The 15,741-nt window shown below is 43.8% G+C and overlaps 1 protein-coding gene across 11 annotated transcripts in view; it reads right to left on the minus strand.

Annotated features, from left to right (window-relative positions):
• Positions 1-15,741, minus strand: part of MICU1 (mitochondrial calcium uptake 1) — a 97,540-nt gene that overhangs the window by 40,102 nt on the left and 41,697 nt on the right. For 6 of the 11 annotated variants that reach the window (XM_040564619.1, XM_040564618.1, XM_040564628.1 and 3 more), the window contains 3 exons: positions 14,773-14,816; positions 1,789-1,854; positions 469-583 (listed from right to left, as the gene is read on the minus strand). In XM_040564619.1, coding sequence (XP_040420553.1) covers positions 469-583; positions 1,789-1,854; positions 14,773-14,816 — 225 coding nt within the window. Of the gene's footprint in view, positions 1-468; positions 584-697; positions 728-1,514; positions 1,521-1,788; positions 1,855-8,263; positions 8,276-14,772; positions 14,817-15,741 lie in introns of those variants that run through there. The other 5 variants (XM_040564623.1, XM_040564624.1, XM_040564621.1 and 2 more) reach the window with 4 other exon arrangements.

The raw sequence follows: 15,741 nt of genomic DNA on the forward strand, positions 1-15,741 counted from the left end.
GATGAGCCTTGTTGAAATGTAAACTGCTTAACTTCTCTCCTCATTGGATTACATCAAGCATGAGTGTGAGCTTACCAAATATAGCTGGAGAAGAGTTTGTACAGTTTTGTAATAAACAGTGAAGAGCTGGAAGACAATATGCACTCAAACATGAGAATATCACATAGTTAACCAGAGAATATCTCTCCGTTCACAGTTTTGAACAGCAGGTTCAATGACTCATTCAAAAAAGCCACATTTTTTAAAAAGAAATACTTCTTTGGAAATCACAGATAAGCTTATCTTTCCGAACTACTTGATGCTAACTCTAAAATAGATGAAGTAGCAATAGCAATTGTTTACTCAGCTCAAGTTTCAAGCAATCAACAATCCCTTCTAGGGAAAGGCACACAGAATACATCAGAAAGCTCACTGCTGGTAAACCTTCAAAACTGAAAAGCAGTGATTGCAGAGAAAAAAGCTACTTACTGGATAGGACTGTCGTGAGGAAAATGTAGTCAGAAAAAGAAATGAGTCCGCATTCTCCAAGTGCATAAAAGATGCTGTCTTCATCAGCAAACTTCTCTCGCTCCTGGGACAACTTCTGTTTATTTGTCCAACCCGAACCCCAAAGGGAGAAAATAAAGCAATCAATTAAACACAGAATCTGAAGGCTTTCTTTGTATCCTTACTACCAAGCCATTCCACATACACACACCCCTACTGTCACCATTGATATTCAGTGGACCTTTTCCAGCCTTCAAATCTGTCAGAAACAGCCTGCAAAGGTCAGTGCTTCCCTATCTCAAATCAGGGATGAGGAATTGCACAACAGTTGGCCAAATTTAGCTGAAATACAGATAAACTAAGTCAATTTGGCTTAATGTTGTCTGGATCTGAGAGAATATAGAGCTACAAAAGTCACATTTTTATAATATAGGATCCAAAAAGGAAACTATTAGATTTCACTAATAGCATTTTAGTTTTAGTTGTACTTTTTAGGAGTAGCCAAGAAGGAATTATTTCACGAGTATAAAGTATGATTAAAGCTACTGGAAATATGTAGTGATCAGAAGGATCCAACTCAGGAATGTGTTTAGCAAGCTCACTAAGGAGGACCAGGACCAAAACCATACCTAAACTTCCTCTCTTGCTCCCACTTTACTTCCAATACCTTGAAGTTTAATAGAAAATATCGCGTGTTTGATCACCTCACCTCCCTTACTAAGCTAAAAGTCCAAGTCTCTTTGATCCGCTGAAGCTTCAAAGACTGAAAAGGATCCGTGAAACTGTTAGGAGCTGAATTCCACGCTGGTGACCCATTTTAAGAACAAGGCAGGAGGCGGCTCACACGCACACAGGAAAACAAAATAAATATAAAGAACAGGCGTGGATGAGGTTATTTCATAGAAACCAGATCATGCAGGCATAGAAGCACGGTCAAAGCAGGCTGAATTTAGGAACGGTTTTAGGAAAAACCACCAACAAACAGCACCACACGAGGGTCCAGCTACACAACTGTCCCCCACCATTACCTCTGTCTAGCGGAGATCCCATCATATACAAGACAAAGGAAAGAAAACTGGTTAACCAACAGTAAAACAAGCAGGCAAAACACAACATCAAGTCGAACAGTTAGACTTGCCAAGAGCAGGAAGGTTCTGAAGCAACCAGGTGGTTGCTTTGACCAGAGGCTGCTAAGAAGCCTAGGGCCATGTCCCAGCAAGAGTTAGCACTGAGCCCCTCAGGGTGAGGCCCCCTGCCTGCAGCTGACGTCTCTCATCTGGCTTAGTTTGGGAGAGAACTCACCATTTCGTGGGGCTGCAGATTGGGGAGGAGCTCAGCTAATAATTTAGATGAAAACTTAACCCGTATCTGGCTTGGAAACCACAAGAAAAGAGACAAAAATACAGTTTTCAGGAAAAATTTTCAGCTCTGTAGATCCTATACAACTCTTCGCAGCAGCTCTTCCTTTACTCTCAGGCCAGCATCAGGAACTGAGTAAGAGGCGGATCACTAACAGCAGACAACATTAATGGCACTCATTTCATGCAAAACAACTGATTTACGCTTGCGGGATACCAGGCTGAAGTATCATTTACTGAAAGACTTTTGCCTCCCCTTCCCATCAAGGCTGATCCTAGGCAAAACTGGCTTCACGCTGGCACGTAGCTAAGGACAAGGCAACACCAGCTGGCTTTCCTTAGAGCTAAGGGAAGGATCTGTGGAGAAAGCAGCTTTCTGCTAGCGCTTGATTTACTGCCTCTGATCACCTTCAGCAGCATTTACCATCAACTAGCTGGTGGCATCCACCTGCTTCATCCGCTCTAGGAGCCCATGAAGATGCTGCAGAGGTCGGTTTATTAATTTTCACGGATCTTGTTTCTGCACTTAAAATTCACATCCAGCAAGGAGCTCCAAACAGCCTCCATAAGCTTAAAACCCACATCCAGAGACTAACAATAAAACGGATATTAAATTGGCTGCTCTCTGAAATACAAAGGTTTAGACAGATGGGAGAGAGAAGCATTTCTTCATTTGCGTTTTACTTTGGGCAAAGTAAAACAAATTTCAAGCCCTTACTCGCCAGGAACCTGGGGAAGGCATGGTGCCACCGTGGTGCTTAGCCTGCCTGCAGCTAGCAAGAATTTCTCCCCCTGAACTTAACGGGGTAAATAAAGTGCACCCAAGCTGCTGCAAAAAAAACCGACCCAATCAATAAGGTTTTCAGGCTCCCAGTGCTGGGAGGACAAAAGTTTTAAAAAATGTACAGCTCCCCCATTTATCTCTTCCTGGCCCATTGGGATGCTGTGTTTTACTGCTTGGAGTGGAGGGAAGCTCTCCCCACTACAGCAAAGGCTGGCACCATCCTTTTTCCTCCCTACATTTTAGGCCATATTCTCCTGAATTCTCTTAAAATCCCTACAGAAGAATAATTAAAAAAACATCCTTCACTCACTGACAGGTGGATTTGGGATAAGCTGCTATCCCCTGTCATCAGCTAACACAGCCCAGCCACTCCTCTAAGCAGAAGTCCAGCACAGAATTACGACGACGGTTTGGATGCCTCAGCCCGGCTCACAGTTTAACGCTAGCTGGGAATAGAAGAGGATCTGTGACGGGCATTTTGGGAGATTTGTAGGGAAGATACGCAGCAGTACACACAGCCAGGCTGCTATCAGGCCATACCCCTGCTGCCACCGCAGCGCTTAACGCCAACCCTCCACCAAAAGGGTCATGAGTGGCAGCAGGAAACTGGAAAAAAAGCTTTCCATCCTCTTCTGGAGACGAGTTACCTTCATAAATTACGCGTTCAGTTATCCATTTCAGCTTTCGCATTTCTTGCCCTTTTGTATCTGATCTGTATCTAATCTTCAAAGCGCTCAGTGTCAAACATCTTCAATTAAAGTTTTTTTTTTTTTTTCTGTTAAACCCATTCCCAGAACCAGCATATTGATTAAAATCATTCAGCACTGCCCAAAACGCATCCACAACTCAGCATTTGCAGGTGAACGAGGCCCAGGAAGGGTTGACAGTTATGATGTCTTCTTTAACCAGGCAGTAAATTTGTATCAAACGAGCACACCAGCAAGCATCCAGATTAACACGGACAAAAGAAGGAAAAGAAAACCAAATATACCATTGATTTCAGCACAAGCATGGCTCTAAGTTCAGTGAGAAGCTGCCAGTCTTGGTGGAACAACTCATTACACTCAGGCCAATTATCTTACAATATCACCAAACACCAACAACAGGTAAAAAAAAACGTAGCTGGTTTTTGAAATACAAAGCTTGGTTTTGCCTTTCCCAATCCAGACCCAAGCCCAGCAATCGGCAGCTCAAAGACAAGTGCCTCTAATGAAATAATTGATATTTTTCCCCCAGTATTTTAAGCCATGTGGGTTAAACATACATTTCAGTGGCACCCAGTAACAGCCAACAGCCTCCCCCAGATCCCTGTGCTGCAGAAAATGAAGTTGCAAGCCATACGCAGACAATCCCCCAGACTTGTGTTTATGAACGGAGATCACAAGCAAGCAAAGCACCCAAAGATATAACACAAACTTCACATATTCTGCCCCAAAACCAATGAGTTACTGGAGCATCCCTCAAGCCAAAGACATGATATAGCTCCCAGGCACGGGCAAACATACACGAGCTGAACCGAAGCTTCCAGGTACAAACAATTTTTTGGGGAAAAAAAAACACTAACATTTGTTCATTCCTTTGTTTGCTAAACATGACCTCTACTTCGGGTTAAAAAATGGCTTTTCCAGGGCTGAATGAAGAGTGAAACATGTTGGGGAGGGATGGAGCCCTGCGCCAATACTGCTGCACAGGGCGAGCACCGCAGACGTGCCATCACTTGGGATAACCTGTGGTTAAAGCATCAAAGCACATGCCCAATCTGTTTAATGCTTAATTAAGCAAATCCAGAAAAAGACACAGTTTTGCAAATTAACGGTTGCCTTCTCTGCAAAGGCAGAGATGGTCACCAAGCTCAGTGTCAGTGCTTGCTCTGCACTCCTAACGTGCAGCTAGAAAAGCCCCATCAGCAAAACCCTCGCAGATCCATTTCGAAAGCTCCTTAACGAGCAGCACTTGATTGGCCTCTTTGGGAAGAGCATATTCTTGGTGAGTCACTTAACGTTGACAGTTTGTATTTCAATCTGGAGGAAAAAAACATGCACGTGGCACATTTATTCACGTAACGTGGTTGTGTTTCGCTATCACCTTTGTACTCATGCGCACCAGAGCTTCAGGAATTTCTCGCCCTTGTGTGAACACTTACCAGGGACTGATGCCTTCCCAAACAACAGGAAAAAAATCTAAGTACATGCAAGATTTTGTAAATAAGTGAGGAATTTGGGGTGAGCCGTAACAATCTCCTATTCACAAGTGCCATCATACTGTGTTTGTTCCCTTTTTCAAAAATAAATCTGAATGTTACCAGTACTGCCTAATGTAAAACCAGGAATATTTTGAATGGTGAAGTCAGCTTGCTGCAAAGCAGTTCTCTTTCAGTCCCAACTGACCACTTTCAATTATACAAACTCTTCAAAGACATCTCCTCGTACATTTCTTTTATGGGTAGCAATAGACAGAGGAAAAGTAAAAACGCAGTGCTCAGTGTGAAAAGAAATGGTCTTTTTTTGTCACCCCACAGTAGGGGTTGTGTAAAATCTGTATTGTACGTTTGCTCAAAAATTTCTTCACTTGTTCTGAGTTTGCTGGCTTTATAAGGTGAACATGACCTTCCCTATTACTGCAGTTTGGGGATATGCATCTCTAAAAATGACGTACCTCTACGAAGCAAGGGGAGATGGTAATCTAAAGGAGTGTTTGTCTGAGATGTATTTTATAGAGAGCAACCCCCTGAGACCTCGCAAATCTCCTGCCTACTTTTATTTCCCCTATAAACACAGGCTGCGTTTTAAACTCACTGCTTAAATACTCAAGCTTAATACAGCCAATACTGATGAGCTAGGGAATTTTTTGGGGGGGGAACACCCATTATTGCTTGTACACAGAACACGAAGCAGTACACGTGGTGATTATGCACTATTAGTGCATGATGCTGGTGTATAGCTTGATAATCGGTGCTTAGCATAGCAGACAGCTCCCCTATGAATAAATAACCATAAAAAGGCCTTCAGAAGCAGATTAAAATATGGAGCCTTTCAGCCCAAATATTCAAAAGCCCTATGGGGAGAAACAGGCAGGGCAGGTCCCTCTGTGCTATGAAACAGGGACAAAAAGGGATTTGGGAGAGAATAAGGGGGTTTAGCGTTGGGTTTGATTTCCTTTCTTTAAAGCTAACTTTATAATGTGGATGTGAAATGTCATTTTACACCCCTCCTGGGATTTTATATCACTTTTGCATTGCTGAAGAAATAAATATTTTCGAATTGAGGGTTGTGATGGAAGTCATTACAGCCCAGAAAACCAACCCAAACCTCTTTTGGCAGTGGAGAAGTTTGCATTAGTAGCAGCTCTAGGTAATTTATTATGAAGTCTACATATTAACACAGGCAAATGCAAACAGAGCCTGCATGGCAAATGGAGGTGGGTGTTAGAGCACAGGAAGATGCTCATAACTTGCCCTCAGCTGATAAATACTGCAGCTCAGGACCTCTCACGAGTGCATTTTAGTAAAGAGCTTTTAAAAACCATCTCCTTCTGGGGTTATTTGTTTATCTGTATACACAGCGGGGCCCAAATTCACAGCTGGACATAGACGAAGTTGTTCTGCATATATCTTTCCCTCCAAATTTGAATTTGGACACATACAGAATCAAAAATTAGGCAGCAATGATTACTATGGGTGATCCCCTGGGACTGGAAAGAGACATTTGCATTCGCTCCTTCCAGCAAGGCTGTGAATATTCACCACCTTCAAAACAAACGGCACCTGAAACGCAAGGCCAGCATTCTGAACAACCAAGGAAAGAGACACAGACTTCCCAGACCCTTCACAGGCAGCAAAACCAGTCATGCACAGGAGGAACCCCTGCTGGGAAAGCAGAAGGGAATGCCTCTGAAAAGGGACAGTCTACACTGCTGCTCCCCTCCGCTGCGGTGCGCAGTCCTCGGCAGGGTAACAAGGTGGACTCCCTCAGGAATTAGGGTTGTGCATCGTGTACTCACTTTCTGCTGCTTCAAACAAACCACTGGAGTCTTATTTAAGGTCATTTTTTGCCATAATGGCTGCTTAGGAATAGCTCCTTCAGAGTAATATTTGATCTTTATTGACCACACATTTGCGATTTATTCAAGTTGCCCAAAATCTCTCATGAATAGGAACTTAAAGGAGGTCTCATCTGCAAGCGTGGATTGTTTTTCACACAGGGGAAAAGAAAAAAACCCTCAGTGCTGAAGACAAACTTCTGCAGCCCATAGATTTTCTACCAAAAACCACAGGAGATGAAGCTCTTCTACTCCTGGCGCTCGCACGATGGTGGCACGGCTTACCCAGCCCTCCTGGCCTCCTTGCTGCCCTAATTACAAATGAGAAGATCTCTCCAGAAATGACAGACTTTGCTGCTTTCCTACAGCTGGCTCAGCCCTCACTTCGATTCTTCCCAAAATGGAGCTGTATTTTCAAAGTTCCTCTCTCTACGTCAAATAATCCAAGCGGAGGAGGTACAGCGCTCGGGTTGCTTACATAACAGCAGTTTCCCCACGCTGCCGCAGCCCAGGACTAGTTTTATTACACCATCACATGCTTTTTTCCCCCCATTAAGTACAAAGGGCAGGCAATGCTCGGGAAATGAAGCGATGCTCCAGCCCAGACACAAGGTGCCTGTAGGACCACAGCAGCATTTGCCATGGAAATTTGGTGGGGGAGGATTAAAATGAGGTCCCCGGTGTCCCAAACGATGCTTCTAAAATGAGCTGACCTCCGACACCCTTGAATTTAAATGGCTGTTCAGGTCCCCAGATGGAATATCAGGATGCTGCCTTACCGCATCTCAGGCTGCAGTACGCTTAGAAATGTCCTTCGCCACGAACAAATCCAGCGTGAAAGCACGTGGGGAAACAATTCTGCATAGAATGCTTTTAGTTTGCCCTCTAATATTGTGAAATCAATGAAAGCCAGAGGAAAGTTAGCAAAAACTACATATTTAGGGTACATTTCCCTCTTTACTTATTAACACTAAAAGATCTTCCCTCTGCTTCATAGTTCCTCTTCCCAGAAACCCTTTTATGAACTCTAGCATCTAAATATCTTCCTGATAAAGTATTTCTGAATGCAGTTCACCCTATATAGTTCTGTACCTTTGAAAACCTCAGGCAAGTTCGCAAAAATCACCTTCCCCAAATTCACACATATTCAAGTACCTGACATTTCCCTCAAGCTTTTTACAAGCTTTGGCCAGGGCAATGTCTGTCCTTTCTCACAAAATAAAAATAATTCCATGGCTTCAAGCAAAAAATGTCATTTTCCAACACAGACAGCCCTCTGCTGCTTAATAAAACTGGAAACAAGTCAGAGGCCTCAAAAGGCAGGAAGAAAACAGGAGGACAGGAAGATACACCTTGGAGCATTGCTCGAAGATGCTTCCATTAGTACTAGAAGTTACCCTGAGGACTGTGTTCTGAGCAACCCAGGCTGGAGTATTGGCCATAAATCCTTTAGGCCACATATTGAGAATGCCTTCAGGATTATTTCTTAAAGGAGCAGGGAAAAGGGGTCAGCATACACTGTCCCTTTTACATGAAAAGTGCGTATCATGAGGTCTGAAGCACAAAGTAATTAAAGCACATGCTGTCTGCTTTGTACCTGCCAGAAATCCTGGTGGAAAGGGAGAGGGTTAGAGAAGGGAAGAAAACGAGGGAACGCTTGGTTACACCAAAACCAATGCATCATTAGAAATAAGAAACAAGTATTACGGATTAGTATCTGGAAGAAACCCCGCTGGATACCTAGAAACCAGAATAAAAGAGCACAGACGGAAACCAGAGCATTTTAGCAGGATCTGCTCAACGAACCCTGTGAAAATGAGCAAGAGAATTAGTGGTACAAGACAACAGCAAGTAGAGCTCCATCCATACAAACAGGCCACAACTATTTGGTAGAGGAGGTGGGAAAGGATGAAGTGTTTTGTATGTGGAGGTAAAGCAACACACGTGTCTACAGGGATGTTTGTGTGCCGTGCATTTACCTATGCTAAATATAACTAAGTGTTCTCTTTGATAAATATATATATTCTTCAAAAAACAAGAGGAGAACCTGCAGGTTAGCACACACAGGTCCTGGTGAACCACATGCAGTAAGAGGCAATGAGGATCAGAAAAGTAAACTCAAAGCTGCCAAGCAAAGCAGTCGAGGACCACATTTGGCTGGGAGAAGAAAGCTAACGAGCAAACAAACCCAGAAACATGGGCAGTGGTGTCAGCAAGGTGGAGGAGAAGCACGTCAGTTCAAATCTCAGGTTTGCTGCTATTTCACAAGATCAGCATCTCTGCTTGCTTTTGCTAAGTGATGGAAAGGAGTAATCTTCCACCAGCTAGTCACAATGCTCTGGGGGATGGCAGAGAACTTAGGTTCAGAAGAGTGAGGTTATTACCTATACAACATGTTCCTGCTTGTTACGTAAACATGACTGGCACTACGTAAGATCAAAAGGTAAAGAAATTTTAAAGCAGGAAATCTGAAATTAGACACTGATGTTTTGCATGGACGACAGAGCTGGACAGGTGAACACCTCGAGGTATCTCCAAGGCATAAACCAGACAGCAGCTGAAACTGGTCACACCAGGGACTCTTATTGCAATCACTCTTATAAATGACTATGGCAGGAGCTCGTACAGTTGAGTTTACACAACTCCTCGACTGTTTCACTGCATCTAAGGAAAAGTACTGAGGATCTCGCTCAGCTAATGAGCTCAGTAAGTCAACTGCACATGCACATTACACCGCATCCTTCTGAAGGCAGGTTTCAGAGGCACTTAAACATCACAGTAACTCAGAGCTCTCATCCAGCGTCAGGCTCCTGAATGAAAGCAGGACTTGGAGATTGTCTCATGGCAAGCCTGGGTCTACAGCAGCTTATATCACTCTGCTGGGTCCCATGCCCCAGCCTGAGATCATACACAAAGCAAGGGACCCCAGAAATTCTAGCTAATGAATAAAGGCCCTTTTTTATTCTACGTTTTGAAAATTAGCAGCAAGATCCTTCAATCCACCAGAAAAACCTGTACTAAGGATGATCCATCTTCCTCCAGTCCTTTCTGGGGGGATTCTTCCTGGCACCTGAGATGCTCTTTAAATCACCTGGCATGAAATCTTCCTCTTGTATTAATTCCCAGCAGCCCTACAAGGCTCACTTTCAGGGCAACTCCTTCCTAGACCCACACCTGCAGTTACAGGGCCTTGTTTAAGCTAAACCTCGTACTAGCCCCTTACACAAGCCTGCCCACCTGCGTAACGGACTGAGCTATGATCAGAGAGGCTCTTCATAGTGGAAGTGAGTTTCAGATGTTTCAGTGATCCTTACCTGATTCTCCTCTCCTTACACTTCAAGCTCAATGAGAAGATCAAGGATAATCAACATGGAAACAGGTGTACTTTGAACAAATAGCCAAAAAAAACAGAACACAAACTTACAATGTAAGTGAGCAGCCAGAACATCTAGACACGCTTAGAAATTGACCACCTTCCCTTGTGTGAAGTGGCGAGGACTGAAATGGATGTCTGCAGGCTACTGGCAACCCTACCACCTCTGGTAGGGCCTGAATTCTTGCTGACCAGGGAGGGAAAATTTCTGCAACGATTAGGCACAGAAACTCAAGTATTCGCCCTTCCCTTCATTTTGTTATCACTGTGTGTTACTCTAGGGCATCCCAAAACATCTAGGGATGTAAATACAACTGCTGGCAGGAAATACTTAATTCATAAGCTTAATTAGAGGGCAGTGAAAGCCTCTATTACTTCCTGTAGCAGTGGTTGCATGAAGGCAAGCTGTTGCTGGTAACTCAGGGGCTTTTGTTCATATTAAGCAGCAGCAAGACGTTTTCCCAACAGGAGAACGAAAAGGGCAAGTCAAGTTTACTCAGTATTGAAACTAATAAGCCAGGTAGGTTTTTTTCTATGCTGCGCCTCCACCACATCCATTTTCTGCCTCCACTCACCCCTTTAGCTCAGGCTATGCTGCTGAAAGCTCCCTCCTGTGGCTCAGCAGGATGGGGACCGCAGCAAGCAGCGGCTCCCTCTGTCTGCACAGGTGACAGCCAGGTCACAGCTTTGCTCTGAACAAGGTGGACGTGCAGCTCACTTTAGACGAACACTGCTAACAGCATCACTTCAGAAGATGAAGCTTGTCAATCATTAACGTGAGACAAGAGAACATCAAGTAAACAGTGCGTGAAAAAGGACATTTTTTTTAACAAACCCCATACTACAACGTGCGTAACACCAGAGAAGCTTAGGCCACATGATGGGTGCTATGAGACTTCTGTTTAGTAACGTGAGAGCTTGTTTATCATTATCATCTTGCTAAGCAAGGATGCAAGCAATTAGTGGTGAAACAGTACAACACATCGATTTTAAAGCCTGATGCAGGAAGAAAAGCTCCATGTCACTCTCCAAACTGCTTGCTCTGAAGCTCTGATGAACATGACACAACGGGGGGAGCAGCACATCTGTAATTAAACAGGACTTCGCTCTGAACAAGAGGGACACCTTTCAAGATGGTACAACAGCAGGGACAAGAGATTTCTGCTGCAGCACTGATGAGCACAGTGCTTTGCTGATAGGTTAAAGAAAGCATTTACTTTCCTGCAGCCAGACTGCAAGAGGAAGAAACAGTTTTAAAATGGCGCAGATGAACAGTTGCAGTCTGAGCACCTTAACTTCATAGCATCCGAAGCTGCAAGTTAGATTTTGCCTGGTCTCACATCAGCCTTTGCACTAAAACTGTCACCAGCCTCCATGCCTATCACGGGAAGGTACTTAAACGGTGTTCAGGCTTAATATGAACACTCTGAAATGTTGACAAACTGATTTATTTCTCCCTCCTACTGAATGAACAGTGACCAATACCTCTTCTCCTCTAGTTTCCTGAGGCTTGCTTGCCTGGGGGTGAAACAAGCAAACAAAAATGGAGCCAGGGACAGTGCTGCCTCCCTGAGCATTCAGCATTTCAAAGAAAACTGAGTTCATGTAGGCAAACAGATCTGACCAAGGATTTTCACTGGATGAACGTCTCTTGGGTTTTCGGTCTCATAACGAGTGAAGGAAAACCATCCAGGCTCAGATTATAGGAGCCCAGCTCCTGTTAATAAGGCAGTAACATTTACCTCCCTCTCCAGCCACTCTCTGAATTATCACTAAAAAGGAGCAGGAAGAGGGGAAAAAAAAAAGAGGTACTGTAGTCTCAGCATAGCACTCAATCCCATGCACAGCAAGATGCTTCAGGAGCCCCACACAATTACAAGAGAGGCACATCCCTGAAAATCCTTTGGCAAGACCAGTCCCACTCACTGCACAGCAGCCACTCAGTTGTAAATAACACTTGTGCTGTGAAAGGAGCAGTTCGTATCTGTATCCTAATGGCGTGGCATTTACATCTCAACCATTCACGCTCAAAATTCACACCAATACTTGGAACTCTGTACTGTGTTATTTATGTAAAATGCAACTGGCTGCACAGCTGTTTCCGTTAATTTATAGAAAGAATCAGTGAAAAAGATTATTTACCTGCAACCCTGGGCACAAACCTTTGCTTGGAAATAAAATTAATTCGCTTTTCTACTCTTCAGCAGTACCTAGCTTGCATATTCCCAGTACTTTTTAGCAGCACAGCTTGTCTGTCTGAAAGCTCATAATCTTTTCACCTTAAAAAGGCAGAGGAAATTTCCAGTGCACAAGCCTATTACTTTCTGAGTGCATGCCTGTGCCACAGGTCCCATTACCTCCACGTGACATCTGTAAGGACGCTTAAGGGAACAGCAGACCTCTCAGCCTTCTGAGCTCATCATCTCTGCCAACGCACGAAACAAGAGCGCCAGAACGGCATCTCTACCAAGGCAGAGCTGCAGCTGGAGAAGATGATCTCCAGGTAGAGGAAGTAGGATTTGCCTTCCAGGAGGAATAAGTAGGTGGAAACAGGCAAGGAGGAAGAGATGCAAAAGGATTTTTATCCCTCAGGTGCCACTATGCGACCCAAACTTGGATGAGGAGGGTCAGTCTCACAGCACCTCAGGTGGTGCTTCACCGAGTAAAGACTGTTTGTTTTAAGCTGAAACCCAAAGCAAGCAATAAAGCAAGGAGAAGATGCTATCAGACACATCAATCTACTGTCAGCTTCTTCCTTTACCAAGGGAGAGCCAAGGCCAATTTTTTTTTTAATGCTCTCCTCACATTCCTGTCTCACCTGGACATTACCACGACCCTAAGAGCCAGAGACAGACTCAGCCAGTCCCAAGGCAGCTGTAAGCAGACAGCCAGCCAAACAAGAACTTCTATTTCTTCGCTTCCCACAGAGCATGCTGCTTCCAGGATGTTATTAGACCATGGAAAAATAGGTCCCGGGAGAAGATAATGAAGTCTGCTGCAGTACCCTAAGCCTGCTGCCTCACTTTCAGACTCCCCAGATCAGAGCATGGGCATGTCCAAGCACAGCTCTGACACCTCCAAGTTGTACAAAACAATTTCACTTGTCTACAGGTCAGAGAGGAAGACGGTTAGTGTGTAAGGCTACCAGTGCAAAGGGCTCCACCCTTCAGAGATGTTCACCACGCTGAAAGGCAACAGCCTGAAAGCACAGCTGACGATGCCCAGCCAAGCACGGCACCTCAACCACCAAGCGGGCTTCTCTGCAGTAACTGCCTCCATCACCCTGATGGGGTCGTGATTCAAGTCCTCAGTGCTGAGACACATAAGAACAAAAAGTTGAGTCCAAACTGTTTGCCTTGATCTTGTCCCCAGTATGATAAGAACTGATGGCAGAGTGCTCAGGAACAGAAGAACTATTAGCAAAAAAAAGCGTGGCTTTCAGCTTTTCTGCCCTACAAACAAATCTTGTTTATGTAAAGCCTCAGGGAGGAACAAGACAGCTTGACAAGATAAAACGATGCAAGCGAGCTGATGTAAACCAGCCACAGAACAGAGAAACTTTTGGTACCTTGCAAAGAAAATATGTACTTTATTTTTTGGAAGCTTGAAAAGCAGATATAATGATTTTGGTGGGGGGGAAGAAAACAAGTCTTTGTGATTCAGTTTTTTGCATCAAAACCAGCTGCCAAACCACCACCTTCCAAGTGCCTGGTTTTCACGCAAAATCTTGCTTTGCTGCCTGGGTAAGCAGAACACTTGCACACCACAGGTGACAGGGACCTCAGGTGTTTGATCACCTTTCTTTACCTTTCCCTACTAAATGAAGGAAGACACGGAACTGCAGGCATTCAGCCCTTGCTGCGTTATATAAAAATCTTTAAAGCCAAGTTTCTTTGTTGAAGCTTTTGGGAAGCGCCTGACGTGTCAGGTACATCACTGCAGCAAGGAGGGGATCAGGTGCTGACTTTGCTTCGGAAAAACGCAAGTTTGATTTCCAGATGATGCAGAGGAAAAGAAAACATTGCTGAAAGCTGCAGTACCAGTACGTGCCCACGGTGATATAACAGAAAATGAACCTGCAGTCACCTGCAGCAAGTCAATATGGGCTGGTAGTCCTGGGGCCAGAGCTACCTCTGTACCAGTGGGGTTCATGGTGTGGTTAATCAAGTCTCCCATTTGTATAACAACAGGTCGAATGCTACGCACCCCATTTACACTACATCAGAGCATGCTCAGCATTTTACCAACACGTATCACGACAGCACAAGCATCCAGAACAGTTGTGTACCACTGCAGAAAGGACCTAGGGTTCAAAAGGGGAATGAAGTGAGGGTATTCGGTGGGGTAGAAATACATGCTTGGGATGCAGAAAGAATCAAGCGTCTCCAGGAAACTGGAGACAAATCTGGAAGGGAAGAGTCAAGTGAGTTTTCCCTGAAAACGCATAGCTTATGGGGCTCTCGGTCATAAAGCAGCAGTGAGGAAATGTGATTACAACATATGATTTCCTGGCGTACCAGTACTTAAAAGAGGCAGAAACATTTTGATTGTAAACATTGAGTGAAGTTCCCTTTCATAAAAGCATTTCTCATTCACTGTCGTTATATAAAAACACTGCAAAGCTACCAAACAACGGGAAGCCTAGACAATACTTGAATTTACACCTATATTGAGATAATAAAGAACTCTAGGTTACAAAGGCTATTGAATAATATTTGGTCTGATGTGCTCACCTTCCCATCATAGCGCTTCACTATGAATTGATCCAGCCCCAGATCTGAAAGAGAAAAGAAAACTATTCTTAAAAAATGGTCTTGGAGCATAAAAGCAAGCATTTCTTGTGCTTTCTGGTTCAATAGGGATTAGAAACTAAATCAGTGTGAATACCATCACTGGGAAGTACAAGGTGAAAGAAATGTTTTAGTCCCTTGCACATTGCATTTTGATCACAAAAGACAAATTCATAGCATCAGAACTCACAGCATCAGAAAAGAAAATCCTCATCTAGCAGGGACAATAGCAGCAAGGCTGCCAGCACCTCTCTCAAGTCTGAAATACCCACCTCAGAAAGGGAGATTTCTGCTGTTAACAGGTAAAAGATTTTGCCCACGATGCCCCAAGTAAATGCACATTGATAAAACTTTTGTTTTCAGTAACATTTTTTGAATGGTTCGCAAATGGAAAAACAGAATCGTTTCCATAATTCGGAATTCTTCATATAAATCCAAGTCTTGTTTGTATTTTCATATCAAATTGTTCATAAGTAGTCAGGTGAAGAGATGCAACTGCATTCATGAGTGCTTTAGCTAGAAGGGTATTTTGGAGGGAGGTTATTTGTACTAGTAAATTCAATCTCATACCATGACAAAAGTATTTCTTCTTACCCCTGTTAAGGGAAAAAAAGCATTTGCGGAGTTAAGGAGCAGAGCCCTCCATCTATTCAGCCATGCCCAGAAGGCTGCACATATACTGACGAATGCACAGATGAGCAAGATCACAAAAACATCAGAAAGATTAATTATTTGAGCTTTGCAATACAAATTCAGAAAGATGCATCCTGAGAAGAGATTAAGCAGAACTCGAACCAAGCGCTTCCAGTAATTCAGGAGCACGAGGGCCAATTTTCAGTTCTCTGAAGAATAAAACCCCTAGGAAGCCACATCCCCTGCATTTTCTGCCACTGTTTATGATAATTATCGCTT

This window comes from Cygnus olor, chromosome 7 (genome assembly GCF_009769625.2).
Source record: "Cygnus olor isolate bCygOlo1 chromosome 7, bCygOlo1.pri.v2, whole genome shotgun sequence".
NCBI lineage: Eukaryota > Metazoa > Chordata > Aves > Anseriformes > Anatidae > Cygnus > Cygnus olor.